This window comes from Loxodonta africana, chromosome 6, assembly GCF_030014295.1.
Source record: "Loxodonta africana isolate mLoxAfr1 chromosome 6, mLoxAfr1.hap2, whole genome shotgun sequence".
In the NCBI taxonomy this organism is placed as follows: Eukaryota; Metazoa; Chordata; class Mammalia; order Proboscidea; family Elephantidae; genus Loxodonta; species Loxodonta africana.
In genome coordinates, this window is record NC_087347.1 from 59,303,954 (window position 1) to 59,317,887 (window position 13,934).

The window sequence follows — 13,934 nt, forward strand, 5'->3', positions numbered from 1 at the left end:
CCTACCGCCACTGCACTGGTTCACCCTGCTTCCTGCTGTGACCCAGGGGTAGTTGAAAGTGTCCTGTTGTGCTTGTCAGCTCTCTGAACTTTGTGGGTGTGGGAGAAAAATCAGGTTTGAAATGCATGGAGCCAGAAACCATTCTGTGGAAAATTCTTCCAAATATTACAACTCTGTAAGAAAGAACCTACAAAGATTTTCCTAAGTAGATGATAATTCTAAAATTTTGCATGATAAGATTGTTAAAAATGGTGAAATGAATTGAAAAATGGTTTTCTAAACCCTCAATATAAAAAATAATTGTGAATAATCGCAGAGGAAAAAAATTGAATTATGTTTCTATAAAAAGATTTGAGAGTTTTTTTTTTTTCTAGGAAGAGGAAATGAAAAAAATAGGCTGCGAAAAATAGGAAAAATAAATTATAGGAGAGTATCAAGCAGTTCATTCATTTTTTTTTTTTTTTCTGAATTTGTGATGTGTTTGGCATTTGTCAACTTTTCCAATTTTTAATTTTTTGTGATTTCTCATTTTACAAAAAGATTCCCATTTATATGAAACTTTGTATTTGCAGTTTTATATTTCTCTTAAAGCAGAGCGCTCTTCTCCAAATTGTTTGAGCTTCTTAAATCCACCCCAGGTATTTGGCATATATATTGCTTCCGTTGCAGTGACGGCTGTATAGAAATATCATGTTCAGTGCAGAGGCTTTGGAGAATACAAATCTGGATCTAGTTGTAGTTTTGGACTCCCTGGAGATAAGTCAGAATCAACTCGAAGGCAGTGGGAGTGGGTAGGTGGCTATGTGATTTAAGATAACTTCTTCAATATTCCCAAGCCTGGATTTCCTTGCATGTAAAATGATAAGATACAGAGTAGTTAGAAAGAAAATGAGGGAGGAGCAACAGCAGAAGGAAACAGAAGAGGAAGAGAGTCAGTACTTTCTGGGAATGTGCCTTTCCTAGGCACAATGCTAATTCCCTTGAGGATATTAACACTCACCAAAGCCTTCTCCTAAATTTGCTGTCCCCTTAAAAAAAAAAAAATTTTTTTTTTTTTTTTTGCCAGGGACACCCTTTCTCATCTCACTCTGGTCCCTGCTCACCTTGTCAGAGAGACTTTTTCTGATCAAACTCTTCATTCTTCTTCTATTCTTGGAATTCCCCACTTTTCTTCCTTGTTTTATTTTTCCCTGTCTTACTTATCACCAACTGACATATTGCATAGAATAGTGGCTCAGTGCCTGTTCTGTTCACTGCAATAGTACCCAGGACAGTGCCTGGCACAGAGGAATGCCCAATAATGTTACATAATTGAAATAATCAGTGATGCTGATTCACAGGGAAAAAACAATGTGAAGGTGTGTTGTCTTGGTTTCCTTTATATGGAAAGTGATCAGTGAAAAGTTAAAACGTACTTTTCTATAATATAGTAACACCTACTATTTCAAATAATATCAATTAATATGGTTTCTTTTTCACTTTTAATTTGGGTCAAAAACAACCTGAACACATACTATTGTATTGACATCATTATTCTTTTTTATTGTACTTTAGATAAAGGTTTACAGAGCAAACTAGTTTCTCATTAAACAACTAGTACACATATTGTTTTCTAACACTGGTTGGCAACCCCATGCATTGTCAATACTCTTCCCTTGTTGACCTTGGGTTTCCCATTTCCGGCTTTCCTGTCCCCACCTGCCTTCTTGTCCTCTCCCCCTGCCCCCTGCCCTGGGCTGGTGTGCCCAGTTTTGACATGAACCCTAAACGGGACAGATCAGGCAAGGGAGGTGATTATATAATTAACCAAAGTCAACTGATCATGCTTTCTGAAAACTGTAATTCAGGATGATTGTAGGAGCAGTGCAGCAATACAGCAGGCGGGAATGGCTCAGAGGCAAAGGGCTCTGTTTCCCTGGTATTTCTTGCAGCTGCATGGTTGTATGATCCTTGGAAATGCTCAATTCACATTCAAATCCCAGCAGAAACAATGCTGCATATACGCCCTTCAGGCATGAGAAGTGGAGAGTAGGATCCATTCATTAGGGGAAAAAAGTACTAGTACAGTGGCTGCAACAATGAGCTCAAGCATAACAACGACTGTAAGGATGGCACAGGACCGGGCAGTGTTTCGTTCTGTTGTGCATAGGGTCGCTATGAGTCGGAACTGACTCGACAGCACCTAACAACAACAACAATGCTTAACTTTCAGGCATCAAATTGAATAAAATAATATAAACATTAAAGTTGCTAAATATCTGAAACGTGTTCCTATGGTAACTATTAACATGTGTTTTACTCATTATTTCTGCATCCACAATTATTAAAATTTCAAATTGTAGGAGGATTTTGTCAACAGCTGGGCCTCATTTCTTCTAAGTATTTGTATATTTGTGAGTATAGTTGTAGATTTTTCTGGTTTTGTTTGTAAAGGGATTGAGGAAATAGAATTCCTTTCCTCTTTATATTTAAAAGTCTTCAACTGAATTTTGCTTTTATATCAATGGATCTTGGTGGCTATGATTATTTTTAAAATTCCTAGTCTATTTTAATTAATACTTTAATGTGAGAAATCAGATCTAGCTTTCCAAATGAAATGTTATTTTTAAATAATTCACAATTAACATATAATGTAATTTCAATTTTTATGCAGTCTGTGCTTAGCTGCTACATTTTAGACAGATAATTTATACCTGATATACTCAATTTCATAGCATAAGAAAAATCAAAATAAGTTATATAATTTTGTATTTGTTCTCATCTCCTTAACTATAAATATTCAACTAGTTTTGCATTTAAATGAATGAGATTCAGATATAGTTTATCTGAAATTTAAAATTCTTATTCTATTTTCATTTGGAATTAATGCAACTATTTACAGAAAACAGTAATATGATAGCATCATAATTCTCAAAACTATGTTATGTGGAGAATGGCATGGAGAATAGTGTCCAACTCACTCTAGGACAACTATATATAGAATAGCTAAAGTAAGTATTAATCCCATTGCCAATTCTAGTTTCAAGTTTCGCATGTTAAATCAGACTTGCTTTTTAAGAAGCACTTTGTATTTAGAAATTTTCATCTAATGGGGACCTAAATGGTAACATTCCTTTGTTATTTTCATCACCCACGTATATATATTATAATTGTATATATTAAGATTGTAATATATTCTACATTATAAACGTATAAGCAGATAACAGCATATTTTTTATCTCTTCTATTAGTTGGTAGTATTTCTCACTTAGGCAAAACTTTTAAAACAGCAATGAATGCTTAGGACGAGAATATATTGAGATAGGTGGAATAACAGCTGACATGTTGATTTGTCACGCTTCATTCTTACACCTGTTGAAATGGTTTATTTGGCTTTTGTCTTTACCAAAGACATTCCTGGGTCTGTAAACTTGTAACTTTTCATAGATGTGTTTCTATCAGGATTAGTGTGGTATATATTTCTGAAGCATATGTTCCATTGAATTCTCTAAGAATAGTAATGGCTTATTTTTATGCCCTAATGTATACCTTAAGTTAGCAAACGCCTGTTATTAGTTCATTGTTTTCTATATAAAATGTCACGCTACCATATAAATTATTTAGTTGTATGTAGTTTGAAATTTTTAGATTATTAAACAAAGGATAAAAACCGATAGTTGCTTCAATTTGGGGGCAGATAGCAATTAGCCCTTAGCAACTCTCGTGTATTTAATATTCATAACCCCACGGAAAGGAACGCCGGTGGCACAATGGTTAAGTACTTGACTGCTCATTGAAAGGTAGGCGATTTGAACCCACCAGCGGCTCTGTGTGGAAAAGACTTGCTGATCTACTCCCTCCCTTAAGGTTTATAGCCTGGGAAGCCCTACAGGGCAGTTCTACTCCATCGTATAGGTCGCTGTGAGTTGTAATCCACTCAATGGCACACAACAACAATATTTCTATTGAAGGCATAGGAATAGACATAGAGAAAAAAGAAAAAGAAGTAAAAGATGTTGACTTGAATGAAGATAAGAAAGAGAAAAGAAATAGTGAGTGAAAATGAAAAAGAGAAAAAAAAGGAGAGGGTGAGAAAGAGAAAGATGTGTTTCAGCAGAACTCAGCCCTGAGTCTCTTAGATATCCATGCTATATTTTTGAAGTTTCATGTCTCCCTTTCAAAACAGATAGGATTTCTTGGGAAAAGTTGTTACAGCACAGTAAATATATAACTAGAGAAGGTAATTAACAGAAGGCCTAATGAGTACCAAAAAGATTTAGCCATAGGGTGATCTATGTTGAACATAAACATTTAATTGTGTGATTCAGTCTCCTCATAGAACGAAAAGAATTACACTACTGTCTTGGAGAGTTGTTATGAGGATTAATATTACAAAAAGAAAGTAAAAGTTGATAAAAATGGTTATTATAGTATAATATATATTTGGAAAATACCCAGTGTAGACATTGATACAGAAGAGCTGCTAACAATTTTTTAGCATTTGTTATAAACTATTATTTTTATTTGTTTGAGTTGAAGATGATCAAAAGCTTTCATTTTGGGTCTATAACAAAATCCAAAAATTGTATACAAAAATGAGCTGACAAAAAAACTCTCTCAAATAAGATACAGTAGTTTAAAAGAATAACCTTCACTCAGTCTGCTTCATCATATATTTGCTTTTCTAAAGCATAAGTCCGTTAAAATTGATGTATTGATGTATTGATAAATGAATAAATAAAAACTTCAGAAATGCAAATTAGTATCTTAGACAAATGTACCCTTTAATGGGACACATCCTTGAACATTGAAAATATTCTAAGTTTATGAAATTTGAGGTCCTTCAATAATTCTTTTTAATACTAAATATGAAATAAATTTTATTTTCCTTTTAGGTTAATCTCTTTTTCCTATTAAATATTGTACGTGTTCTCATCACCAAGTTAAAAGTTACTCACCAAGCAGAATCCCATCTCTACATGAAAGCTGTGAGAGCTACGCTTATCCTGGTGCCACTGCTTGGCATTGAGTTTGTGCTGCTACCATGGCGACCCGAGGGCAGAACTGCTGAAGAGATATACGACTACACCATACACATCCTTATGCACTATCAGGTATGGCTTTCTTGATATCAGGGAGGCAGCTAGAGAAATCTGGTTTTAAATTTACATATACCTTTGTATATATATATACATATATCTTTAGTTTTATTTTTACTATGTATGCAGCAACTTGTTTACAAAGATATATCTTCTTTCATTTGGAATCAGAATAATTCTGTTTTTATCTTACAGGGTCTTTTGGTCTCTACAATTTTCTGCTTCTTTAATGGAGAGGTATGGATAGTTGATTTTATTCCTTTTATCATTTTATATTTGCAATATATTTTTTATCCTTAAAAAACACAGAGACAGCATGAGACAGAACTAAATTTCCCTAGTTAATACTACTTCAAATTCCATTTCTATCAAGAAAAAAAACATGACATCTCTTTTTTCATAGGTGTAATTCTCCTTTCCAAAAGCTCAAGTCAGATTGCACATCAAGTTTAGGCCAAATTCAGTCTCACTTTAAAATATTCTATCAGTGACTTTTAGTCTTCTAGTCTTTTTGCATACTTTTTAAACTAATACCATTAAGTGTGAAATTTGTCCTAAGTACATTTCTTGGAAATCCTTCACCTCATAGAACATACACTTAAAGAGGAAACAGAATCAGCTCATTTTCTCCTTTCTTCTTTTTTGCCTTCCCAACCAAGTAGGAGGTAACCTTTGGAAACTGTTTTCTGGTGGATGGGAAAGGATTTAAAAAATTAAACTCTCAGTTATATAGGAAGGAGATGAGGTAGGTTTGGAAACTTAGGAGAATAGAATGCTGTAATTTGTTACATGGCAATGTACCCATGGATATTTCTAGATTTTTATTGAACGTGTCCCTAAATCAAAAGTTTCAAGGATTTTGGAAATGATATCATATTTTCATACATATGAACAGTGGTATAGCTCATGTACAGGTCCCTGGGTGGTGCAAACAGTTTACACTCGTCTGCTAAGCAAAATGTTGTGGATAGAAACCCATCCAGATGCATTGCAGAAGGAAGGCCTGGCAATCTCCTTCCAAAAAGATTACTGCCAAGAAAACCCTATGGAACCATTCTACTCTGTAACACACGGGGTCACCATGAGTTGGAATCAATTCAACAGCAAAATTTATTTTTTGGTTTTAGGTTTGTTTTGTTTTGTTTTACAGCTCATGCTGTGAGCTATACTGATTTAGCTCTTTGCATGTTTTTTAACTACTTGACAAATATTACCTACAGGAGAATTTTGGCAGAATTCACAAGGTTTAGAAATCCAGACAGCAACTGAGTGAGAAATGGACACTTGATAACTATGAAGCTTATTGCTAAGCTTCAGCTGAGAAACACATGGAACCAGCCTGCATAACTTTATAAGAACCATCACTATAAAGCAAATCAATATTGAAAATTATGAAAAACTATAGAATTTTTATTTTCTTTGCTTAAGTAATATTTTAGTTCTTTTTCAGCACATAATAAAATTTACTGTTTAATTTCTTAATGCAGATTTTAAAATATAAGTTCAGAACTGATGAACTTAGCAGGCTACATTCCATAGCTTTAGGTGGTGCTTCTATGATTATTCTGGTATACAGATGACAAGAGGGACTGTTTTTCTGAAGTTAATGAGAAGTATAGGCAAAAAATACAATTAGGAAGAATGGATAAATCAAATAACATTTATTATCGACCTCTAGAAATTTATCGTTGCATAAATGGAATTAGACAATCTAATATGTTGCCCATATAACCTGTTGCCATCAAGTCGATTCCAACTCATAGCTACCTTACAGGACAGAGTAGAACTGCCTCATTGGTTTTCAAGGATCAGCTGGCGGATTCAAACTGACAACCTTTTGGTAAGCAACTGAGCTCTTAACCAGTGGATGTCCAGGGCTCTGCCCATACAGAATTTTACAATTGATATAGATAAGAGTGATATGGACAAAATGTCAACCAACATGCATGAAATATAAAAGGCACACCTTTGTATCATCAGACACAGATCTGTTTTTATAAAGGGTACTTTTTAAATGTACAAAACGTAATCACTAGTAAAATATTTTGTAATAGGAGATAGTGTAAAACAAAGACACTGACACAGAGATACATTTAAACCCCAAAGATGCCACTTTGTTCCAGGCTGTGATATTTTGGGCAATGCTCTGAACATCCTGGGGTCTTAGTATCTACCTTTATTAAAACAAGAAAAGCACGTTCCTTACAAGTCTCACCAGGATTAATGTAATTAGGAAATGTAAAGTATATTATAGTGTTTATTAAAGAAAAAAATTGCTGTTGAGTTGATTCGGATTCATAGCAACCCCATAGGACAAAACAGAACTGCCCCATAGGGTTTCCAAGGTTGTAATCGTTTATGGAAGTGGACTGCCACATCTTTCTCCCATGGAGCAGCTGGTGGGTTTGAACCACTGGCCTTTTGGTTAGCAGCCAAACACTTTAACCACTGCACCACCAGAGCTCCTCAGAGTCTTTATTAAGTGTACCAAATCACTCGTTTTCAAAAACATACATGAACAAATGGGAACATTAATCATATTGGAATCAAAATCTCAGATCAGCCCTTTTATCTAGAAAGTGTGTCCAGGGAACAACTAAACTCATGCCTAACACTCTTGTTATACTCTATTTGTGTAAGCAAAAGCGACACAGAACCTTGATTATCTGCCATGTTGAGAAAATTTGGCACTGGAAAATTACAATAACACAAAATTCTCAGGCCAGGTCGTTGCCAAATCTTTCAGTTCTTCACAACATCTCTAATATCTATCCCCTTCTCCTCATCTCTAGAGATGCAATTCCTGTTTGTGTATGATTCATTTCTCCATTTAAGACTACTATAATCCCTCCCTTTTTGTCTTTTTGCCTCTCAGTTTTTCCCACTCTCTTAACATGAAGACACAGCTGCCAAATTCATTTTGTGCTGTTCCAACTATGTCATGTACTTCTAAAAATCACTTGCTCAAGCTTAGTTTCCTTCTTGTTTTCCACATTAGGTCAAATATCTGCCTTTCTCCTAATGTCTTTTTTCTTCTCTCTCTCACAACTTTTATTTGATTTTTAGCAATATCTTCCTGTTTTCATTTCTCACTAGCTATATAATTGTGACTTGACTAGCACTCAAGCCACTTTAGTCATATCTCTAATCCACTCAGACAAAAATGTATACTGTGAACATGGACTAGAGACTCCCCTCATCAAGAAGGGCCCTCTCTACTCACATGGCTATGCTTAACTACACCAGAAAGTAGATATTTTTATAAAGTCAACACAAAGAATTTTTGAGAATCAATGAACCTACATTCTGTACTGTGAACTAGGCAGAATTTTTATACCAAAAAAAAAAAAAAGCCACTGCTGTTGCATCAATTCCAACTCTCAACAACCCTGAATCCATAACTTCTTTTTCTTTCTTTCCTTCTTATTTCATACTATCACTAATTATCTTCTCAATCTAAATTAGGTGTTAAACATACCATCTTGTAAGTGGGAGTCTAGAGTAACTATTTGTTTAACAACAAACAATGCATAGATATGCATTATTAAGCTTCAAAGATAAGGCATAAAAAAAATCAATGAAATCTGAGAATACAGGGTAATCACAATGTATGTCCTAATATGAATATGGTTTACTCATTATAATGTTTTAAATTAAATTAAAAAAGAAATGTTATTAACAAATTAACATCAATGTTTTCATAGTTAATTTATTGTGCTATTAAATTCAACATCTTCATTTCAATGAATGGATTAATCTTGTTCTTTCTGCTTCTGTTTGGTGGACAGGTTCAAGCAATTCTGAGAAGAAACTGGAATCAATACAAAATCCAATTTGGAAACAGTTTTTCCCATTCAGATGCTCTCCGTAGTACATCTTACACAGTGTCATCAATCAGTGATGGTCAAGGTTACAGTCATGACTGCCCTAGTGAACACTTAAATGGTAAAAGTATCCAAGATATTGAAAATATTGTTTTAAAACCAGAAAAGTTATATGATTGCTAATGGATCAATTCATTCAGTGCTTAACTGTTTTGTACCACTCCTAGCTCAAGGACTTGGTTCTACGTCTTTATAGACAGAAGACTTCAGTATTAAATGAGTTTTTTGAGTGCCACAAAGAAAACTCTCACGTGAATTCAGTCTGTGACGGTAAATGTTTAACAACTAACTCTATGGGAGTAAAAACAACAACAACAACAATCCTAATTTGTAGCATTTGCTAGTTTCCATGGTGTAAATACTCCCACTGGGGCCAATTTCAGGCTACCAACTTGACGTCACTGAAGGTGGAATTGAGAAGAGATGAACACAATCAACTCTTGTGAGTTGGTGTGAGCCAGCTCCAGCACACCACTGAATGAATTCATAAATGAATAAGACTGTGAAAGTTCATTATACAGATTGGGCATGATTCGACTCTTGTCTAAAGAGACCAAGCCTGTAGACATCAAGATAAAATCAGCTTTAAAACAAACAAAAACTTCATCCCATATTCATTGGTGGAGTTGATTTTTTGCCCAGAAGGTGTTCTAACCCTTTTTATAATTACCTTCTCAAATGGACCAGATAGTTAATTAGTCCTGCTGGTTTGCCCTATTCTGCACAAGAAAAGCAACCGAGTAGAATTGCTGTGGACTACTCATTTGGTGATCGGTCACAGTTGCACCCTGTGTGATCAGGATGTACAATATGCAATCCTACTTCTTTATCATCAGGAAGACATCTTGATCAATGCTATAAAACACTTTATCAGCTACTTTCCTGTCTTACTACACAGGTGGGAGGGAATTAGTTTCCCTGTTATCTGTAGATAGAAACTTTGCCCTTTCCCATTTCTACTGTGTAAACATAGTAGCAGTCATTTTATATGAAGGAAATCAATGAAGAATTTCTTATTTTCTTGGGAGTTTGTAAAAAAAAATGTTGTGAAAATGAGCTTGTAAATACTGTATTCTGTTATTTTATTGTCTCAAATCAAATATATACAACCTACGTTAAGTATTTTTTTTAAAGTAAATACATAATGCAACAATTTATGCATATCAACATCTGATACTGTGTCTGGGTTGATTTTATAATTAAATAAGGCCTGGAATTCTATATTTGGTAAATATTTTAGACAACCAGATGCCAGCATCAGCAGTGTGAGATCTAAGAGAACAGAAACATCTATGATAAGATAAAAAATATTTATTTAAAAAACTCAAGACAATTGTTTTATTAAATATATTAACCTTGATGAGTCACATACTTTACTAATAGGTGTGCTTGACATATTTTTCCCTTTTATTTTGATGATGAATTTGCATTCTAATTCAGAAAAGGGAAACAACCCCTATTGCAATAAATGCCAATTTGCTACTCTTATGGATTTAACCCCATTAAAAATATTACTTTACTGACTTTTAATATATAAAGAAAAATCATTTCAGAAATGTTCCCACTTAATTTAAAAAGAGAGAGAGAGGAACAGTACATATCAATTTATAATGTTTGGTTTTCTTTTTTTGAAAAATGGAAATTTTAATAGAACTAACGTGTATGATAATACAAATCAGTGAAGGACCTGAATGTATTATTGAGGAAGAATTGGTGTAGGAGGAGAAGTCATTGTGTACATGTTTTTGAACTGTATCAATCTGTTAAAATGGATTAAACAAATAACGTAGCCATCATAGGTTGTTTCTTAAGCACCCAACAGATGATGAATTCAGGTGTTATTTGAAATTGTCCAGGATAATTATCTAAATTAGTAAGAATTAACGTATGTTTTAATGGTCTGGTCAATACAGTTATAATTTATCTGTATATGTAAAGTTACTATTAAGTTAGTTTCAATTTTTTGGATTTCATAGTAGCTGTCATAAAAAGGAACACAGGCTGTTCTGGACATTCTAATGATTAAATTATACAACGATTCCTTTAAATAAACTCACTTTTTTGCTATTTATTATTCAAAGGCACAGATTTAAATGCTTTGCTAACAGTGTTCACATATTTACGCATTATTCCAGACAAGCTGTCAAGTCAGCTATAAATGACAGTACAAAATGTTGAATTATCTCTGATAATTATGTTAAAACAATATTGTAATTTTCAAGTATTTTTTTAATGTGCTTTTCTCAATATTACATTTAGATTAGATTTCTTCAATGGCCAGTGTTCATCTATTGTACAGTCTTCGGGTGTAGGCAGTCCATGATTAATCAGTGTTAGCTCTAGATCTATATATATGGAAGTAATACTTTTAACTGTTAGATTGCCCTAAAGCTTAATTGCTAATTAGTGTCTTCTTTATATCTTTTACTCATAACAAATAAGTAAAATTTGATATGTTTTAAAAACAAACTACTTTGCTATGAAAAACTAATTTTGGAAATATCTAGCTTTTAAAATATAGGTCTGCTATTTTTATGCAATTACTGATGAAACATTCTGTCAGTTTTTGTTTTTTTTTCTAAAGTTATTTTCCAGTGCTTTTATTCATTAAACATCTTCCATACTAGAATTTATTGTTTGTTCAAATGTAATTCAGTGTACATAGAACTAGTGGTAACTGTGGGACTGTATTTATCATTTATAATTTTTTTTAATGTGAATTTCTTTTAATTTTCCTTTGGTTTTAATCTGCTAGTGAAAACCACTATTTCTGTAAAACATACTTTAGATATTCTGATCTATTAAAACAACTCATGTTATGTTTAAAGTATTTTTTTTTATTGTACTTTAGATGAAGGTTTACAAAGCAAACTAGTTTCTCATTAAACATCTAATACACATATTGTTTTATGACATTGGTTACCAACCTTGGGTTCCCTACTACCATTTTCTTGTCCCTCCCTGCCTTCTCATTCTACCCCTGGGCTGGTATGCATATTTAGTCTCATTTTGTTTTATGGGTGTGTATAACCTTTGGCTGAATGGTGAACCTCAGGAATGACTTCATTACTGAGCCATAATGGTATCCAGGGCCATACTCTCAGGGTTTCTCCAGTCTCTGTCAAACCAGTAAGTCTGGTCTTTTTTCTGTGTGTGTTTTAGAATTTTGTTCTACATTTTTCTCCAGCTCTGTTTGGGAACTTCTATTGTGATCCCTGTAAGAACAGTTGGTGGTGGTAGCCAGGCACCATCTAGATGTACTGGACTCAGTTTGGTGGAGGCCATGGTAGATGTGGTCCATTAGTCCTTTGGACTAATCTTTCCCTTGTATCTTTAGTTTTCTTCATTCTTCCTTGTTCTAGATAGGGTGAGACCAGTGGAGTATCTTAGATGGTCACTAACAGGCTTTTAAGACCCCAGATGCTACTCACCAAAGTAGAATGTAGAACATTTACTTTATAAACTATATTATGCCAATTGAGCTAGATGTTCCCAGAGACCGTGGTCCCACAGCCCTCAGCCCAATAATTTGGTCCCTCAGGGAATTTGGATGTGTCTATGGAACTTCCATGACCTCACCTTGGACAAGTTGTGCTAGCTTCCCCAGTATTGTATACTGTCTTACCCTTCACCAAATTTACCATTTATGTATTGTCTATTTAGTGTTTTTCCCTCCTGCCATTCCCCTCCCTCATAACCATGAAAGATTGATTCTTTTTGTGTGTAAACCTTTTCATCAGTTTTTATAGTAGTGGTCTCATACAATATCTACCCTTTAGTGATTGACTTATTTCACTCACCATAATGCCCTCCAGATTCATCCATGTTGTGAGATGCTTCGTAGATTCATTATGGTTCCTTATTGTTGCGTTGTATTCCATCATGTGTATGTACCATGGTTCGTTTACCCATACATCTGTTGATGGGCACATAGGTTGTTTCCATCTTTTCGCTATTGTGAACAATGCTACAATGAACATGGGTGTGTATATGTCTATTCACGTGATGGCTCGTATTTCTGTAGGATATATTCCTAGAAGTGGAATTGCTGGATAATAGGGTGTTTCTACATCTACCTTTTTAAAGAAGCACCATATCATTTTCCAAAATGGTTGTACCATTTTGCATTCTTGCCAGCAGTGCATAAGAGCTCCAATCTCCCTGCAGCCTCTCCAACATTTGTTATTTTTTTTTCGATTCATGCAGTAATGTCAGGGTGAGATGGTATCCCATTGTGGTTTTGATTTGCGTTTCTCTAATGGCTAGTGATCATGAGCATGTCTTCATGTATCTGTTAACCCGGCTGCTTGAATATCTTCTTTAGTGAAATATGTGTTCATATCCTTTGTCCATTTTTTAATTGAATTATTTGTCTTTTTGTTGTAGAGGTGTTGGATTTTCCAGTAGATTTTAGAGATTAGAACTTTTTTTTTCCCTCATTTGATGGACTTTGGGCACTTGTGGAAGAACACATGACAGCAGATGGATAGGCTTGCATCTGAGTTCTCAATTATCTTCCATTGGTCAACATGTCTGTAGTTGTACCAGTACCAGGCTGTTTTGACCACCATAGCTGTGTAGTAGTTTTTAAGGTCAGTTAATATGAATTCTTCTACTTTATTCTTCTTCTTTAAAAGCATTTTACCTATCTAGGGCCTCTTCCCTTTCCATATAAAGTTAGTGGTTAGTTTTTCCATCTCTTTAAAGAATGCTGTTGATATTTGGATCGAGGTTGCATTTTATTTGTAGGCTGCTTTAGGTAGAACTTAAATTTTCACAATGTTAAGTCTGCCTATCCATGAGCATGGTATGTTTTTCCATTTATGTAGGTCTCTTTTGGTTTCTTGCAATAGTGTTTTGTAGTTTTCTTTGTGTAGGTCTTTTACATCCCTGGTTAGATTTATTCCTAAGTATTTTAGTTTTTTAGGGTCTATTATAAATGGCATTGCTTTCCTGATTCCTTTTTCATCAT

General features: G+C 34.2%; 1 protein-coding gene across 6 annotated transcripts in view; it reads left to right on the top strand.

The window, feature by feature from the left end:
• The window catches only part of CALCRL (calcitonin receptor like receptor), a 123,687-nt gene extending 111,344 nt beyond the window's left edge, over positions 1-12,343 (top strand). For 4 of the 6 annotated variants that reach the window (XM_064286911.1, XM_064286912.1, XM_064286914.1 and 1 more), the window contains 3 exons: positions 4,875-5,093; positions 5,274-5,315; positions 8,867-12,342. In XM_064286911.1, the coding sequence (XP_064142981.1) occupies positions 4,875-5,093; positions 5,274-5,315; positions 8,867-9,085 (480 nt within the window). In that variant the 3' untranslated portion in view covers positions 9,086-12,342. Of the gene's footprint in view, positions 1-4,874; positions 5,094-5,273; positions 5,316-8,866 lie in introns of all 6 variants that reach the window. The other 2 variants (XM_064286913.1, XM_010586377.3) reach the window with 2 other exon arrangements.
• Positions 12,344-13,934: the final 1,591 nt, after the last annotated feature.